Source organism: Diceros bicornis, chromosome 10 (assembly GCF_020826845.1).
Source record: "Diceros bicornis minor isolate mBicDic1 chromosome 10, mDicBic1.mat.cur, whole genome shotgun sequence".
Classification (NCBI taxonomy): Eukaryota; Metazoa; Chordata; class Mammalia; order Perissodactyla; family Rhinocerotidae; genus Diceros; species Diceros bicornis.
Genome location: NC_080749.1, coordinates 58981463 through 58999390, shown reverse-complemented (window position 1 = coordinate 58999390; position 17928 = coordinate 58981463). Strand labels below are relative to the sequence as shown.

Sequence of the window (17928 nt, the reverse complement as noted above, 5' to 3'; positions counted from 1 at the left end):
TCCAAAAGCCAAACTCTTAATATACACTTTTGTATCTTTGTTTCTTTTTCAGATCCCCCAGGACCACCTTCAAATGCACATGTCACTGATACTACCAAGAAATCTGCTTCTTTGGCATGGGGCAAGCCTCATTATGATGGTGGACTTGAAATCACTGGCTATGTCGTAGAGCATCAAAAAGTAGGAGATGAGGCCTGGATAAAAGACACAACAGGAACTGCCCTCAGAATCACTCAGTTTGTTGTCCCTGATCTTCAGACTAAAGAAAAATACAATTTTAGAATCAGTGCCATCAATGATGCAGGTGTTGGGGAGCCAGCAGTGATTCCAAATGTTGAAATTATAGAACGAGAAATGGCTCCTGATTTCGAACTAGATGCTGAGCTTCGAAGAACACTCGTTGTTCGAGCGGGACTCAGTATTAGAATATTCGTGCCAATTAAAGGTCGTCCTGCTCCTGAAGTGACATGGACCAAAGATGATATCAACCTTAAAAACCGAGCTAACATCGAAAATACGGAATCATTTACTCTTCTGATTATCCCAGAATGTAACAGATATGACACTGGTAAATTTGTGATGACCATTGAAAACCCTGCTGGGAAGAAAAGCGGCTTCGTTAACGTCAGAGTCTTGGATACACCAGGACCCGTCCTTAACCTGAAGCCTACTGACATCACAAAGGAGAGTGTCACCTTGCACTGGGACCTCCCTCTGATAGATGGGGGCTCACGTATAACAAACTATATTGTGGAGAAACGAGAAGCAACACGGAAATCTTACTCCACAGTCACCACTAAGTGCCATAAATGCACATATAAAGTTACTGGCTTGTCTGAAGGATGTGAATACTTCTTCAGAGTGATGGCAGAAAATGAGTATGGAATTGGTGAGCCAGCAGAAACAACAGAACCTGTGAAAGCCTCCGAAGCACCATCGCCACCAGACAGTCTTAACATTATGGACATAACAAAGAGCACGGTGAGCCTGGCGTGGCCTAAACCAAAACATGATGGTGGTAGTAGGATCACTGGCTATGTGATTGAAGCCCAAAGAAAAGGCTCTGACCAGTGGACCCACATCACAACTGTGAAGGGGCTGGAATGTGTCGTGAGGAATCTAACTGAAGGGGAAGAATACACCTTCCAAGTGATGGCAGTGAACAGTGCAGGGAGAAGTGCCCCTAGAGAAAGCAGACCCGTCATTGTCAAGGAGCAGACAATGCTTCCTGAACTGGACCTCCGTGGCATTTATCAGAAATTAGTCATTGCCAAAGCTGGTGACAACATCAAAGTTGAAATTCCAGTGCTTGGTCGACCAAAGCCCACAGTTACATGGAAGAAAGGAGACCAAATTCTTAAACAGACACAGAGAGTTAATTTTGAGAATACAGCAACCTCAACCATCCTAAATATCAATGAGTGTGTGAGAAGTGATAGTGGGCCCTATCCATTAACAGCAAGGAACATTGTAGGAGAGGTTGGTGATGTCATCACCATTCAAGTCCATGATATCCCAGGGCCACCTACTGGACCAATCAAATTTGACGAAGTTTCATCTGATTTCATAACCTTCTCTTGGGACCCACCTGAGAACGATGGAGGTGTACCAATAAGCAACTATGTAGTAGAAATGCGACAGACTGACAGTACTACATGGGTTGAGTTAGCAACCACCGTTATACGCACTACTTATAAAGCCACTCGCCTTACTACGGGAATGGAGTATCAATTCCGGGTGAAAGCTCAAAATAGATACGGAGTTGGACCAGGCATCACATCAGCATCTGTAGTTGCCAACTATCCATTTAAGGTTCCTGGGCCTCCTGGTACCCCTCAGGTAACTGCAGTTACCAAAGATTCAATAACAATTAGCTGGCATGAGCCTCTTTCTGATGGTGGAAGCCCCATTTTAGGATATCACATTGAAAGAAAAGAACGAAATAGTATTCTCTGGCAGACTGTGAGCAAAGCATTAGTACCAGGCAACATTTTCAAATCAAGTGGACTTACAGATGGTATTGCTTATGAATTCCGAGTGATTGCGGAAAACATGGCAGGCAAAAGCAAGCCAAGCAAGCCATCTGAACCTGCATTTGCTTTGGATCCCATTGACCCACCTGGGAAACCAGTTCCTCTAAATATTACTAGACACACAGTGACACTTAAATGGGCTAAGCCTGAATATACTGGAGGCTTTAAAATTACCAGTTATATAGTTGAAAAGAAAGATCTTCCTAATGGACGGTGGCTGAAGGCCAACTTCAGCAACATTTTGGAGAATGAATTTACAGTCAGCGGCCTAACAGAAGATGCTGCATATGAATTCCGTGTGATTGCCAAAAATGCTGCTGGGGCTATTAGTCCACCATCTGAGCCATCAGATGCTATCACATGCAGGGATGATATTGAAGCACCAAGGATAATGGTGGATGTTAAATTTAAGGATACAGTTATATTAAAAGCAGGCGAAACATTTAAGCTGGAAGCTGATGTTTCAGGTCGCCCACCTCCAACAATGGAATGGACCAAAAATGGAAAGGAGCTTGAAGGCACAGCAAAATTAGAAATAAAAATTGCAGATTTCTCTACTAATCTGGTAAACAAGGATTCATCAAGAAGGGATGGTGGTGCCTACACCCTTACAGCGACTAATCCTGGTGGTTTTGCTAAACACATTTTCAATGTCAAAGTTCTTGATAGACCAGGCCCACCTGAAGGACCTTTAGCTGTATCTGAAGTAACATCAGAAAAATGTGTGTTGTCATGGTTGCCTCCACTGGATGATGGAGGTGCCAAAATTGAGCATTATGTAGTTCAGAAACGTGAAACCAGCAGATTGGCATGGACAAATGTAGCCTCAGAAGTCCAAGTAACAAAACTAAAGGTCACTAAACTTTTGAAAGGCAATGAATACATATTCCGTGTCATGGCTGTAAATAAATATGGAGTTGGAGAGCCACTGGAATCAGAGCCTGTGCTTGCAGTAGATCCTTTTGGACGCCCTGATCCACCCAAAAACCCTGAAGTTACAGCTATTACTAAAGATTCGATGGTTGTCTGCTGGGGACATCCTGACTCCGATGGCGGAAGTGAAATCATCAATTATATCGTGGAACGGCGTGATAAGGCTGGGCAACGGTGGGTGAAATGCAACAAAAGAACTCTTACCGATTTAAGATATAAAGTGTCTGGACTGACAGAAGGACATGAATATGAGTTCAGGATTATGGCTGAAAACGCTGCTGGAATTAGTGCACCAAGTGCTACCAGTCCATTTTACAAAGCTTGTGACACTGTGTATAAACCCGGCCCACCAGGTAACCCGCGTGTTCTGGACACAAGCAGATCATCCATTTCAATTGCTTGGAATAAACCTATCTATGATGGTGGTTCAGAAATCACTGGGTACATGGTTGAGATTGCCCTGCCAGAGGAAGATGAATGGAGGATAGTCACTCCACCAGCTGGGCTCAAGGCAACTTCTTACACCATCACCAACCTCGTAGAGAATCAGGAATATAAAATCCGCATCTATGCCATGAATTCTGAAGGAATTGGGGAACCTGCACTTGTTCCTGGAACTCCAAAGGCTGAAGAGAGGATGCTGCCTCCAGAGATTGAACTGGACGCTGACCTGCGCAAAGTTGTTACTATCAGAGCTTGTTGTACCCTAAGACTTTTTGTTCCAATCAAAGGAAGGCCTACACCTGAGGTGAAGTGGACCCGGGAACATGGAGAATCTTTAGATAAAGCTAGCATTGAATCCACCAGCTCTTATACCCTGCTTATTGTTGGAAATGTAAACAGATTCGACAGTGGCAAATATATACTAACTGTAGAAAACAGCTCAGGCAGCAAGTCTGCATTTGTCAATGTTAGAGTACTAGACACACCAGGCCCTCCACAGGATCTCAAGGTAAAGGAGGTCACTAAGACATCTGTCACATTGACATGGGAGCCTCCTCTCCTTGATGGAGGTTCAAAAATAAAGAACTATATTGTTGAAAAGCGGGAATCAACAAGAAAAGCATATTCAACTGTTGCAACAAATTGCCACAAGACTTCCTGGAAGGTAGACCAGCTTCAAGAAGGCTGTAGTTACTATTTCAGGGTTCTTGCTGAAAATGAATATGGCATCGGGCTGCCTGCTGAAACTGCAGAATCCGTGAAAGCATCAGAACGACCTCTTCCTCCAGGAAAAATAACTTTGGTGGATGTCACAAGAAACAGTGTGTCACTCTCGTGGGAGAAACCAGAGCATGATGGAGGCAGCCGAATTCTAGGCTACATTGTAGAGATGCAGAGCAAAGGCAGTGACAAATGGGTCACATGTGCCACAGTCAAAGTCACCGAAGCCACTATAACTGGATTAATACAGGGTGAAGAATACTCTTTCCGTGTTTCAGCTCAGAATGAAAAGGGCATCAGTGATCCTAGACAACTGAGTGTGCCAGTAATTGCCAAAGATCTTGTCATTCCACCAGCCTTCAAACTCCTGTTCAATACTTTCACTGTTCTAGCAGGTGAAGACCTAAAAGTTGATGTTCCATTCATTGGACGCCCTACGCCAGCTGTAACCTGGCATAAGGATGATGTGCCACTGAAGCAGACAACTAGAGTAAATGCAGAGAGCACAGAAAATAATTCACTACTGACAATAAAGGAAGCTTGCCGAGAAGATGTTGGACATTACACAGTTAAACTGACTAACTCAGCTGGTGAAGCTACTGAAACCCTTAACATTATTGTTCTTGACAAACCAGGGCCTCCAACTGGCCCAGTTAAAATGGATGAAGTGACAGCTGATAGTATTACTCTTTCCTGGAGCCCACCTAAGTATGATGGTGGAAGTTCTATCAATAATTACATTGTAGAAAAACGAGACACTTCCACAACTACCTGGCAAATTGTGTCAGCTACCGTTGCAAGGACAATGATAAAGGCTTGCAGATTAAAGACTGGATGTGAATATCAGTTTAGGATTGCAGCTGAAAACAGATATGGAAAGAGTACCTACCTCACTTCAGAGCCTGTTGTAGCCCAGTATCCATTCAAAGTTCCTGGTCCTCCTGGCACACCATTTGTAACCCTCTCCTCCAAGGACAGCATGGAAGTACAATGGCACGAGCCAGTCAGTGATGGAGGTAGCAAAGTCATTGGCTATCATCTAGAACGCAAGGAAAGAAATAGCATCCTCTGGGTTAAGTTGAATAAAACACCTATTCCTCACACCAAGTTTAAAACAACTGGCCTCGACGAAGGCATTGAATATGAATTTAGAGTCTCCGCAGAGAACATCGTGGGCATCGGCAAGCCAAGTAAAGTGTCAGAATGCTATGTAGCTCGTGACCCATGTGATCCACCAGGGCGGCCAGAGGCAATCATTGTCACACGGAATTCTGTGACTCTTCAGTGGAAGAAACCCACTTATGATGGTGGAAGCAAGATCACTGGTTATGTTGTTGAGAAGAAAGAATTGCCTGATGGGCGTTGGATGAAAGCTAGTTTTACAAATGTTATTGACACTCAGTTTGAAGTAACTGGCCTAGTGGAAGATCATAGATATGAGTTCCGGGTTATAGCTCGAAATGCTGCAGGAGTGTTTAGTGAGCCTTCAGAAAGCACGGGGGCAATAACAGCAAGAGATGAGGTAGATCCACCACGAATAAGTATGGATCCAAAATATAAGGACACAATTGTGGTTCATGCTGGTGAGTTTTTCAGGATTGATGCAGATATTTATGGCAAACCAATACCAACCATTCAGTGGATAAAAGCTGATCAGGAGCTTTCAAATACAGCTCGATTAGAAATAAAGAGCACTGACTTTGCCACCAGTCTCAGTGTAAAGGATGCAGTACGTGTCGACAGTGGAAATTACATATTAAAGGCCAAAAATGTTGCAGGGGAGAGATCAGTTGTGGTAAATGTCAAAGTTCTTGATAGACCAGGGCCACCTGAAGGACCTATTGTTATATCCGGAGTTACAGCAGAGAAATGCACTCTAGCTTGGAAACCCCCACTACAGGACGGTGGGAGTGACATCATAAATTATATTGTGGAAAGGAGAGAAACCAGCCGCTTAGTTTGGACTGTGGTTGATGCCAGTGTGCAAACTCTCAGCTGCAAGGTTACTAAGCTTCTTGAAGGCAATGAATATATTTTCCGTATAATGGCTGTAAACAAATATGGTGTTGGCGAACCTCTTGAATCTGAGCCAGTAATTGCCAAGAATCCATTTGTAGTGCCAGATGCACCAAAGGCTCCAGAAATCACAGCAGTGACCAAGGACTCAATGATTGTTGTATGGGAAAGGCCAGCATCTGACGGTGGCAGTGAAATTCTTGGATATGTTCTTGAAAAGCGGGATAAAGAGGGTGTTAGATGGACAAGATGCCACAAACGTCTGATTGGGGAATTGCGCTTGAGAGTAACTGGACTCTTAGAAAATCACAATTATGAATTCAGAGTCTCAGCTGAGAATGCTGCTGGACTTAGTGAACCAAGCCCACCTTCCGCTTACCAAAAGGCTTGTGATCCTATTTATAAACCAGGACCTCCAAACAATCCCAAAGTCATAGATACTACCAGATCTTCTGTCTTCCTTTCTTGGAGCAAACCAATATATGACGGTGGCTGTGAAATCCAAGGATACATTGTCGAAAAATGTGATGTGAGTGTTGGTGAATGGACAATGTGCACTCCACCAACTGGAATCAATAAAACAAATATAGAAGTAGAGAAGCTGTTGGAAAAGCATGAATACAACTTCCGTATCTGTGCTGTTAATAAAGCTGGAGTTGGAGAACATGCTGATGTCCCTGGACCTGTTATAGTTGAAGAAAAATTGGAAGCTCCAGACATTGATCTTGACCTAGAACTAAGGAAAATTATAAATATAAGGGCAGGTGGCTCCTTAAGGTTATTTGTTCCTATTAAAGGTCGTCCTACACCAGAAGTTAAGTGGGGGAAGATGGATGGTGAAATCCGAGATGCAGCTATAATTGATGTCACTAGCAGTTTCACCTCTCTTGTTCTTGACAATGTCAACCGATATGATAGTGGAAAATACACTCTCACATTAGAAAACAGCAGTGGAACAAAGTCTGCCTTTGTTTCCGTGAGGGTCCTGGACACACCAAGTCCACCTGTTAACCTGAAAGTCACAGAAATCACTAAAGACTCAGTCTCAATTACATGGGAACCACCTTTGTTGGATGGTGGATCCAAAATCAAAAATTACATTGTTGAGAAACGTGAAGCCACAAGAAAATCATATGCTGCGGTTGTAACAAATTGCCATAAGAATTCTTGGAAGATTGACCAACTCCAGGAAGGCTGCAGTTATTACTTTAGAGTCACAGCTGAGAATGAGTTTGGTATTGGCCTTCCTGCCCACACTGCTGATCCAGTTAAGGTTGCAGAAGTCCCACAACCCCCAGGAAAAATAACTGTGGATGACGTCACCAGAAATAGTGTCTCCTTGAGTTGGACAAAGCCTGAACATGATGGTGGAAGTAAAATCATTCAGTATATTGTGGAAATGCAAGCTAAACACAGTGAGAAATGGTCAGAGTGTGCTCGAGTGAAGTCCCTTGAAGCAGTAATTACCAACCTAACTCAGGGAGAAGAGTATCTTTTCAGAGTTGTTGCTGTAAATGAAAAGGGCAGAAGTGATCCTAGGTCCCTTGCAGTTCCAATAGTTGCCAAAGATCTGGTCATTGAGCCAGATGTAAGACCTGCATTCCACAGTTATAGTGTACAGGTTGGCCAAGATTTGAAAATAGAAGTGCCAATTTCTGGACGTCCTAAGCCATCCGTTAGCTGGACTAAGGATGATCTTCCTCTGAAGCAGACTACAAGAATTAATGTTACTGATTCACTTGACCTTACCATACTCAGTATTAAAGAATCTCATAAGGATGATGGTGGACATTATGGAATCACAGTTGCTAACATTGTTGGTCAGAAAACAGCATCTATTGAAATTATAACTCTAGATAAACCTGATCCTCCAAAAGGACCTGTTAAATTCGATGAAGTCAGCTCTGAAAGTATTACATTATCTTGGAACCCTCCGCTATATACAGGAGGCTGCCAGATCACCAACTACATTGTTCAGAAAAGAGATACAACCACCACAGTATGGGATACTGTTTCTGCTACTGTTGCCAGAACTACACTCAAAGTGACCAAACTGAAAACTGGTACAGAATACCAATTCAGAATATTCGCTGAAAACAGATATGGACAAAGCTTTGCCTTGGAGTCTGATCCAATCGTAGCTCAATATCCCTACAAAGAACCAGGGCCTCCAGGCACACCATTCGCCACAGCCATTTCCAAAGACTCTATGGTCCTACAGTGGCATGAACCAGTCAATAACGGTGGAAGCCCAGTCATAGGTTACCACCTTGAGAAAAAGGAAAGAAATAGTATTTTGTGGACAAAAGTCAACAAAACTATTATTCATGACACCCAGTTTAAAGCAGTCAATCTTGAAGAAGGCATTGAATATGAATTCAGAGTTTATGCTGAAAATATTGTTGGCGTAGGCAAAGCAAGCAAGAATTCTGAATGCTATGTAGCCAGAGATCCCTGTGACCCACCAGGAACCCCAGAAGCAATAATGGTTAAAAGAAATGAAATCACTTTACAATGGACCAAACCTGCATATGATGGTGGAAGTATGATTACGGGTTACATTGTAGAGAAACGTGATTTGCCTGAGGGTCGTTGGATGAAAGCTAGCTTCACAAATGTCATTGAAACTCAGTTTACTGTGTCAGGTCTTACTGAAGAGCAAAGATATGAATTCAGAGTCATTGCAAAGAATGCAGCTGGTACACTAAGCAAACCCTCTGACAGTACTGGACCAATAACTGCCAAGGATGAGGTTGAACTCCCAAGAATTTCAATGGATCCAAAATTCAGAGACACAATTGTGGTAAATGCTGGAGAAACATTCAGGCTTGAGGCTGATGTCCATGGAAAGCCCCTACCTACCATTGAGTGGTTAAGAGGAGATAAGGAAATTGAAGAATCTGCTAGATTTGAAATAAAGAACACCGATTTCAAGGCTTTACTTATTGTAAAGGATGCCATTAGAATTGATGGTGGACAGTATATTTTAAGAGCTTCCAATGTTGCAGGTTCTAAGTCATTCCCAGTAAATGTAAAAGTATTAGATAGACCAGGACCTCCAGAAGGGCCAGTCCAGGTTACCGGAGTCACTTCTGAAAAATGCAATTTAACATGGTCTCCGCCACTTCAAGATGGTGGCAGTGACATTTCTCACTATGTTGTTGAGAAGAGAGAAACGAGTCGACTTGCCTGGACTGTTGTTGCTTCAGAAGTTGTGACCAATTCCCTGAAAATTACCAAACTCTTAGAAGGGAATGAATATATTTTCCGTATAATGGCTGTCAACAAATATGGTGTTGGAGAGCCTTTGGAATCTGCACCAGTACTAATGAAAAATCCGTTTGTGCTTCCTGGACCACCAAAAAGCTTGGAAGTCACAAACATTGCCAAGGACTCCATGACTGTCTGTTGGAACCGTCCAGATAGTGATGGTGGAAGTGAGATTATTGGTTACATTATAGAGAAAAGAGACAGAAGTGGCATTAGGTGGATAAAATGTAATAAACGCCGTGTTACAGATTTGCGCCTAAGAGTAACAGGATTAACAGAAGATCATGAGTACGAATTCAGAGTCTCTGCAGAAAATGCTGCTGGAGTTGGAGAACCAAGTCCAGCTACCGTTTATTATAAGGCTTGCGATCCTGTGTTCAAACCTGGCCCACCCATCAATGCACATGTTGTAGACACCACTAAAAATTCAATTACACTTGCCTGGGGTAAACCCATCTATGATGGTGGCAGCGAGATCCTGGGATATGTAGTAGAAATATGTAAAGCAGATGAAGAAGAATGGCAAATAGTTACTCCACAAACTGGCCTGAAAGCCACTCGATTTGAAATTTCAAAACTCACTGAACACCAAGAGTATAAAATACGAGTCTGTGCCCTCAATAAAGTTGGTTTAGGTGAGGCTACATCCGTTCCTGGTACTGTGAAACCAGAAGATAAACTCGAAGCACCTGAACTGGACGTTGACTCTGAATTAAGGAAAGGAATTGTTGTAAGAGCTGGTGGATCTGCCAGAATTCACATTCCATTCAAAGGTCGTCCAACACCTGAGATCACTTGGTCTCGAGAGGAAGGTGAATTCACAGATAAGGTCCAAATTGAAAAGGGAGTAAACTATACCCAACTATCAATAGATAACTGTGATAGAAATGATGCTGGAAAATATGTTCTCAAGCTGGAAAATAGCAGTGGATCTAAATCTGCTTTTGTAACTGTGAAAGTTCTTGACACCCCAGGACCACCGCAGAATTTGGCAGTCAAAGAAGTGAAAAAAGATTCTGTCCTTCTCGTATGGGAACCCCCCATGATTGATGGGGGTGCAAAGGTCAAGAACTATGTTATTGACAAACGTGAGTCAACTAGAAAAGCATATGCTAATGTGAGTAATAAATGCAGCAAAACAAGCTTTAAAGTTGAGAATCTTACAGAAGGGGCCATTTATTACTTTAGAGTTATGGCTGAAAATGAATTTGGAGTTGGTATTCCAGTGGAAACTGTTGATGCTGTGAAAGCTGCTGAACCTCCTTCCCCACCAGGAAAGGTTACACTCACTGATGTATCCCAGACCAGTGCATCGCTTATGTGGGAGAAACCTGAACATGATGGTGGTAGCAGAATCCTGGGGTATGTTGTTGAAATGCAGCCCAAAGGAACTGAGACATGGAGTGTTGTGGCTGAATCCAAAGTCTGTAATGCAGTTGTTACTGGTTTGAGTTATGGACAAGAATATCACTTCCGTGTCAAGGCTTACAACGAGAAAGGAAGAAGCGATCCAAGAGTGCTTGGTGTTCCTGTCATAGCCAAGGACGTGACTATACAGCCTAGTTTTAAGTTACCATTTAACACATATAGTGTCCAAGCTGGAGAAGATCTTAAAATCGAAATTCCAGTTATTGGCCGACCAAGACCTGAAATTTCATGGGTCAAAGATGGCGAGCCTCTTAAACAGACAACAAGAGTAAATGTTGAGGAAACAGCTACTTCAACTATTTTGCACATTAAAGAAACTAACAAAGATGACTTTGGAAAGTACACCGTAACAGCAACAAATAGCGCAGGTACAGCAACAGAAAATCTCAGCATTATTGTTTTGGAAAAGCCTGGACCTCCAGTTGGACCAGTTCGGTTTGATGAAGTCAGTGCAGACTTTGTGGTCATATCTTGGGAACCTCCAGCCTATACTGGTGGCTGCCAAATAAGCAACTACATTGTAGAGAAGCGAGATACAACCACCACCACTTGGCAGATGGTATCAGCAACAGTTGCAAGAACAACAATTAAAATAACCAAACTGAAAACAGGCACTGAGTACCAGTTCAGAATTTTTGCAGAAAACAGATATGGAAAAAGTGCCCACCTAGATTCTAAACCAGTTATTGTACAATATCCATTTAAAGAACCTGGACCACCTGGAACTCCTTTTGTGACCTCAATCTCAAAAGATCAAATGCTTGTGCAATGGCATGAGCCAGTTAATGATGGAGGTAGTAAAGTTATTGGCTACCATCTTGAACAGAAAGAAAAGAATAGCATTTTATGGATCAAATTAAATAAGACTCCCATTCCAGACACCAAGTTCAAAACAACTGGGCTTGACGAAGGCCTTGAGTATGAGTTCAGAGTTTCTGCTGAAAATATTGTTGGCATCGGCAAGCCTAGCAAAGTGTCAGAATGCTATGTTGCTCGTGATCCATGTGACCCACCTGGTCGCCCTGAAGCCATTGTTATTACAAGAAACAATGTCACACTGAAATGGAAGAAACCTGCCTATGATGGTGGTAGCAAAATAACAGGTTATATTGTAGAAAAGAAAGACCTACCTGATGGCCGTTGGATGAAAGCCAGCTTTACCAATGTATTGGAAACTGAATTTACAGTGAGTGGACTTGTCGAAGACCAAAGATATGAATTTAGAGTAATTGCAAGAAATGCAGCTGGCAACTTTAGTGAACCATCTGAAAGCACTGGTGCCATTACTGCGAGAGATGAAATTGATGCACCAAATGCCTCCATGGATCCAAAATATAAAGATGTCATCGTTGTTCATGCAGGAGAGACTTTTGTCCTTGAAGCTGATATCCGCGGCAAACCTATACCTGATATTGTTTGGTTAAAAGATGGAAAAGAGCTTGAAGAAACAGCTGCTAGGATGGAAATTAAGTCTACTATTCAGAAAACGACTCTTGTTGTCAAAGACTGTATACGTACTGATGGAGGACAATATATTCTGAAACTCAGCAATGTTGGTGGTACAAAGTCTATACCAATCACTGTAAAGGTACTTGACAGGCCAGGGCCTCCTGAAGGGCCTCTGAAGGTTTCTGGGGTTACTGCTGAAAAATGTTACTTGGCATGGAACCCACCTTTGCAAGATGGCGGTGCTAATATTTCACACTACATCATTGAAAAGAGAGAGACAAGCAGACTCTCATGGACCCAGGTTTCAACTGAGGTACAGGCCCTTAACTACAAAGTCACTAAACTTCTTCCTGGAAATGAGTACATTTTCCGTGTCATGGCTGTGAATAAATATGGAGTCGGAGAGCCCTTGGAATCTGAGCCTGTTATAGCCCGTAATCCTTATAAACCACCAGGTCCTCCTTCACCACCTGAAGCCTCAACAATCACCAAAGACTCTATGGTAGTAACATGGGCTCGCCCAGTGGATGATGGAGGTGCTGAAATTGAGGGTTACATTCTTGAAAAACGAGATAAGGAAGGCATTAGATGGACCAAGTGCAACAAGAAAACACTAACAGATCTCCGATTCAGGGTAACTGGCCTTACTGAGGGTCATTCCTATGAATTCAGAGTTGCTGCTGAAAATGCAGCTGGTGTGGGTGAACCCAGCGAGCCATCTGTTTACTACCGCGCATGTGATGCTTTGTATCCACCAGGTCCACCAAGTAATCCAAAAGTGACAGACACTTCCAGATCTTCCGTCTCCCTGGCATGGAATAAGCCAATTTATGATGGTGGTGCACCTGTTAAGGGCTATGTTGTTGAAGTCAAAGAAGCCACTGCTGATGAATGGACAATTTGCACTCCACCAACAGGATTACAAGGAAAGCAGTTCACAGTGACCCAGCTTAAAGAAAATACTGAATATAACTTCCGTATTTGTGCCATCAATTCTGAAGGTGTAGGTGAGCCTGCAACTATACCTGGTTCAGTTGTTGCTAAAGAGAGGCTAGAGCCACCAGAAATAGAACTTGATGCTGATCTCAGAAAGATGGTTATTCTGCGTGCAAGTGCTACTTTACGCTTGTTTGTCACTATCAAAGGTCGACCAGAACCTGAAGTTAAATGGGAAAAAGCTGAAGGCATTCTCACTGATAGGGCCCAGATTGAGGTGACCAGCTCATATACAATGTTGGTGATTGATAATGTTACCAGATTTGACAGTGGTCGGTATAACCTGACACTAGAAAATAACAGTGGCTCTAAAACAGCTTTTGTTAATGTCAGAGTTCTTGACTCACCAAGTGCCCCCGTGAATCTGACTGTAAAAGAAGTGAAGAAAGACTCAGTGACATTGTCTTGGGAACCGCCACTTATCGATGGTGGAGCTAAGGTGACAAACTACATTGTCGAAAAACGAGAAACTACAAGAAAAGCATATGCTACTGTTACAAACAATTGCACTAAGAATACTTTTAAAATTGAAAATCTACAAGAAGGATGTTCTTACTACTTCCGAGTCTTGGCTTGCAATGAATACGGGATTGGTTTGCCAGCTGAAACAAGTGAACCCGTTAAAGTTTCTGAACCACCCCTTCCACCTGGAAGAGTAACTCTTGTTGATGTGACCAGTAACACAGCTACAATCAAGTGGGAGAAACCAGAAAGTGACGGTGGCAGCAAAATTACTGGTTATGTAGTTGAAATGCAGACTAAAGGGAGTGAAAAATGGAGCACTTGCACACAAGTTAAGACTCTAGAAGCAACTATATCTGGCCTAACTGCAGGAGAAGAGTATATCTTCAGGGTAGCTGCTGTTAATGAAAAAGGAAGAAGTGATCCAAGACAACTTGGAGTGCCAGTAATTGCAAGGGATATTGAGATAAAGCCTTCAGTTGAGCTTCCTTTCCATACTTACAATGTAAAGGCTAGAGACCAACTTAAGATTGATGTTCCGTTTAAAGGAAGACCCCAAGCTACTGTAAGCTGGAAAAAAGATGGTCAGACTCTTAGAGAGACAACTAGAGTCAATGTTTCTTCTTCAAAGACTGTAACATCACTGTCCATTAAGGAAGCCTCAAGGGAAGATGTTGGAACTTATGAATTATGTGTTTCAAACAGTGCTGGATCCATAACAGTTCCTATTACTGTAATTGTCCTTGACAGACCAGGACCTCCAGGACCTATACATATTGATGAGGTTAGTTGTGACAATATAACCATTTCTTGGAATCCTCCAGAATATGATGGTGGCTGCCAAATTAGCAATTACATCGTTGAAAAGAGAGAAACCACTTCTACAACTTGGCATGTAGTTTCACAAGCAGTTGCAAGAACATCCATTAAAATAGTTCGTCTGACAACAGGAAGTGAGTATCAATTCCGTGTTTGTGCAGAAAACCGCTATGGAAAGAGCTCCTACAGTGACTCTCCAGCCGTTGTTGCAGAGTATCCATTCAGCCCCCCAGGTCCTCCTGGTACTCCTAAAGTTGTGCATGCCACAAAATCTACCATGATTGTATGCTGGCAAGTGCCAGTTAATGATGGAGGAAGTCAAGTAATTGGCTACCACCTTGAGTATAAAGAAAGAAGCAGCATTCTTTGGTCAAAAGCAAATAAAATCCTCATTGCTGATACTCAAATGAAAGTCTCTGGCCTTGATGAAGGACTGATGTATGAGTATCGTGTATATGCTGAAAATATTGCTGGAATTGGTAAATGCAGTAAATCTTGTGAACCAGTCCCTGCAAGAGATCCTTGTGACCCTCCTGGACAACCTGAAGTCACAAATATCACAAGAAAATCAGTGTCACTTAAATGGTCTAAGCCACATTATGATGGTGGAGCTAAGATCACAGGATACATTATTGAACGTAGAGAACTACCAGATGGCCGGTGGCTGAAGTGCAATTATACTAACGTACAAGAAACATACTTTGAAGTAACTGAACTTACGGAAGATCAACGTTATGAATTCCGGGTTTTTGCAAAGAATGCTGCTGACTCAGTTAGTGAACCATCTGAATCCACTGGACCTATTACAGTTAAAGATGATGTTGAGGCTCCAAGAATTATGATGGATGTCAAGTTCCGAGATGTTATTGTTGTCAAGGCTGGAGAGGTTCTTAAGATAAATGCAGACATTGCAGGGCGACCTCTGCCAGTAATTTCCTGGGCCAAGGATGGTGTAGAAATTGAAGAAAGAGCAAGAACAGAAATTGTCTCAACGGACTATAATACTTTGTTAACAGTGAAAGACTGTGTCAGACGAGACACTGGGCAGTATGTACTAACACTGAAGAATGTTGCAGGAACTCGGTCTGTGGCAGTTAATTGCAAGGTACTTGATAAGCCTGGCCCACCAGCAGGACCACTTGAAATATATGGCCTCACTGCTGAGAAATGCTCTCTTTCCTGGGGACCGCCCCAAGAAAATGGTGGTGCAGATATTGACTATTACATTGTAGAAAAACGTGAAACAAGCCGCCTTGCGTGGACAATATGTGAAGGAGAGTTAAGGACAACATCCTGTAAAGTAACCAAGTTACTCAAAGGCAATGAATACATCTTTAGAGTAACAGGCGTTAATAAATATGGTGTTGGTGAGCCTCTGGAGAGTGTGGCTGTAAAGGCACTAGATCCATTTACAGTTCCAAGTCCACCCACATCTTTGGAAATTACCTCTGTGACCAAAGAGTCTATGACGCTTTGCTGGTCGAGACCTGAGAGTGATGGAGGCAGTGAAATCTCTGGATATATAATTGAAAGGAGAGAGAAACACAGCCTGCGATGGGTGCGTGTAAACAAAAAACCAGTCTATGATCTGAGAGTGAAATCAACAGGACTTCGAGAAGGATGTGAATATGAGTATCGGGTTTATGCAGAAAATGCTGCTGGCCTAAGCCTTCCAAGTGAAACCTCTCCTTTAATTCGGGCAGAAGATCCAATGTTCTTACCATCTCCTCCATCCAAACCCAAAATTGTGGACTCAGGCAAGACAAATATAACTATTGGCTGGGTTAAGCCCTTATTTGATGGTGGGGCCCCAGTAACTGGATACACTGTGGAATATAAAACATCTGATGAAACTGACTGGAAAACTGCCATTCAGAACTTAAGAGGCACAGAATATACAATAAGTGGACTAACAACAGGAGCCGAATATGTTTTCAGAGTAAGATCCATCAATAAGGTTGGTGCTAGTGATCCCAGTGATAGCTCCGATCCCCAGATAGCAAAGGAAAGAGAAGAAGAACCTGTATTTGATCTTGACACTGAAATGAAGAAGACCTTGATTGTCAAGGCTGGTGCCTCATTTACTATAACTGTGCCTTTCCGAGGAAGACCAGTACCCAGTGTCTTGTGGAGTAAGCCAGACACTGACCTCCGCGCTAGAGCTTATATTGATTCCACAGACTCTCGTACATCACTCACTATTGAAAATGCCAACAGAAATGATTCTGGAAAATACACATTAACAATTCAGAATATTTTGAATGCTGCTTCACTGACCTTAGTTGTCAAAGTTTTAGATTCTCCTGGTCCTCCAGCTAATATTTCTGTACACGATGTCACCAAAGAGTCTGCAGTGTTATCCTGGGACGTTCCTGAAAACGATGGTGGAGCACCAGTGAAGAATTACCACATAGAAAAACGTGAGGCCAGTAAGAAAGCATGGGTCTCTGTGACCAACAACTGTAACCGCCTCTCCTACAAAGTTACCAACTTACAAGAAGGGGCAATTTACTACTTCAGAGTCTCTGGAGAAAATGAGTTTGGTGTTGGCGTACCAGCTGAAACGCAGGATGGAGTAAAAATAACAGGTATGTTTTAAGAACAAAGAAAATCTACATACCTGTATTAATTTTCCTAGAATAGTGTGAATCATTCTAATTATTGTCTAACCTTAAATGCTTTTGGTCCACACCTCAAACAATTCATACTATAACACAAAATGAAATCTCTAATAGAGAAAGTTTTTAGCTGATAAAAAAAATTTAGAGGGCCAGCCCGGTGGCATGGTGGTTAAGTTCACACACTCCGCTTCAGTGGCCCAGGGTTCACAGGTTCAGATCTCGGGCACGGACCTACACACCACTTATCAAGCCATGCTGTGGTAGTGCCCCATATAAAGCAGAGGAAGATGGGCACAGATGTTAGGCCAGGGCCAGTCTTCCTCAGCAAAAAAAGAGGAGGATTGGCAAGGGATGTTAGCTCAAGGTTAGTCTTCCTCACACACAAAAAATAATAATTTAGAAATTTACATAGCTGGAAGTAGATAATGTGTGGAATTTAAGTATAATTGAATTTGACTGCATATATATATATATATATATATATATAGTGTGTATGTGCAGAAATTGTATGATGAAGTTTCTTACAAGATTGTTCATCTCATTCTTCATTTTTATACCCATGATAAATTTGGGATAAATTTTATCATTTAATCTGGTCACCTGACGCAATTTGCATTTGAATGCTATGATAGGCTATGACATGTAATGACAAAGCATGGGGAAGCTTTGTTTGACTCAGAAGCCAAACTGGTCATATAAAAAGTAAGAAAGACTCAAATCGAAGTAAATACATGGCC

At 42.3% G+C, this 17928-nt stretch overlaps 2 protein-coding genes across 2 annotated transcripts in view; one reads left to right on the top strand and one right to left on the bottom strand.

Moving 5' to 3' along the window:
- Positions 1-17928, top strand: part of TTN (titin) — a 271163-nt gene that overhangs the window by 221551 nt on the left and 31684 nt on the right. Inside the window, exon 276 of the mRNA XM_058549338.1 lies at positions 53-17158. Within this exon, the coding sequence (XP_058405321.1) occupies positions 53-17158 (17106 nt within the window). The remainder of the gene's footprint in view (positions 1-52; positions 17159-17928) is intronic.
- The window catches only part of PLEKHA3 (pleckstrin homology domain containing A3), an 85264-nt gene continuing 72440 nt past the window's right edge, over positions 5105-17928 (bottom strand). Inside the window, exon 8 of the mRNA XM_058549340.1 lies at positions 5105-5169. Coding sequence (XP_058405323.1) covers positions 5156-5169 — 14 coding nt within the window. The 3' untranslated portion in view covers positions 5105-5155. The remainder of the gene's footprint in view (positions 5170-17928) is intronic.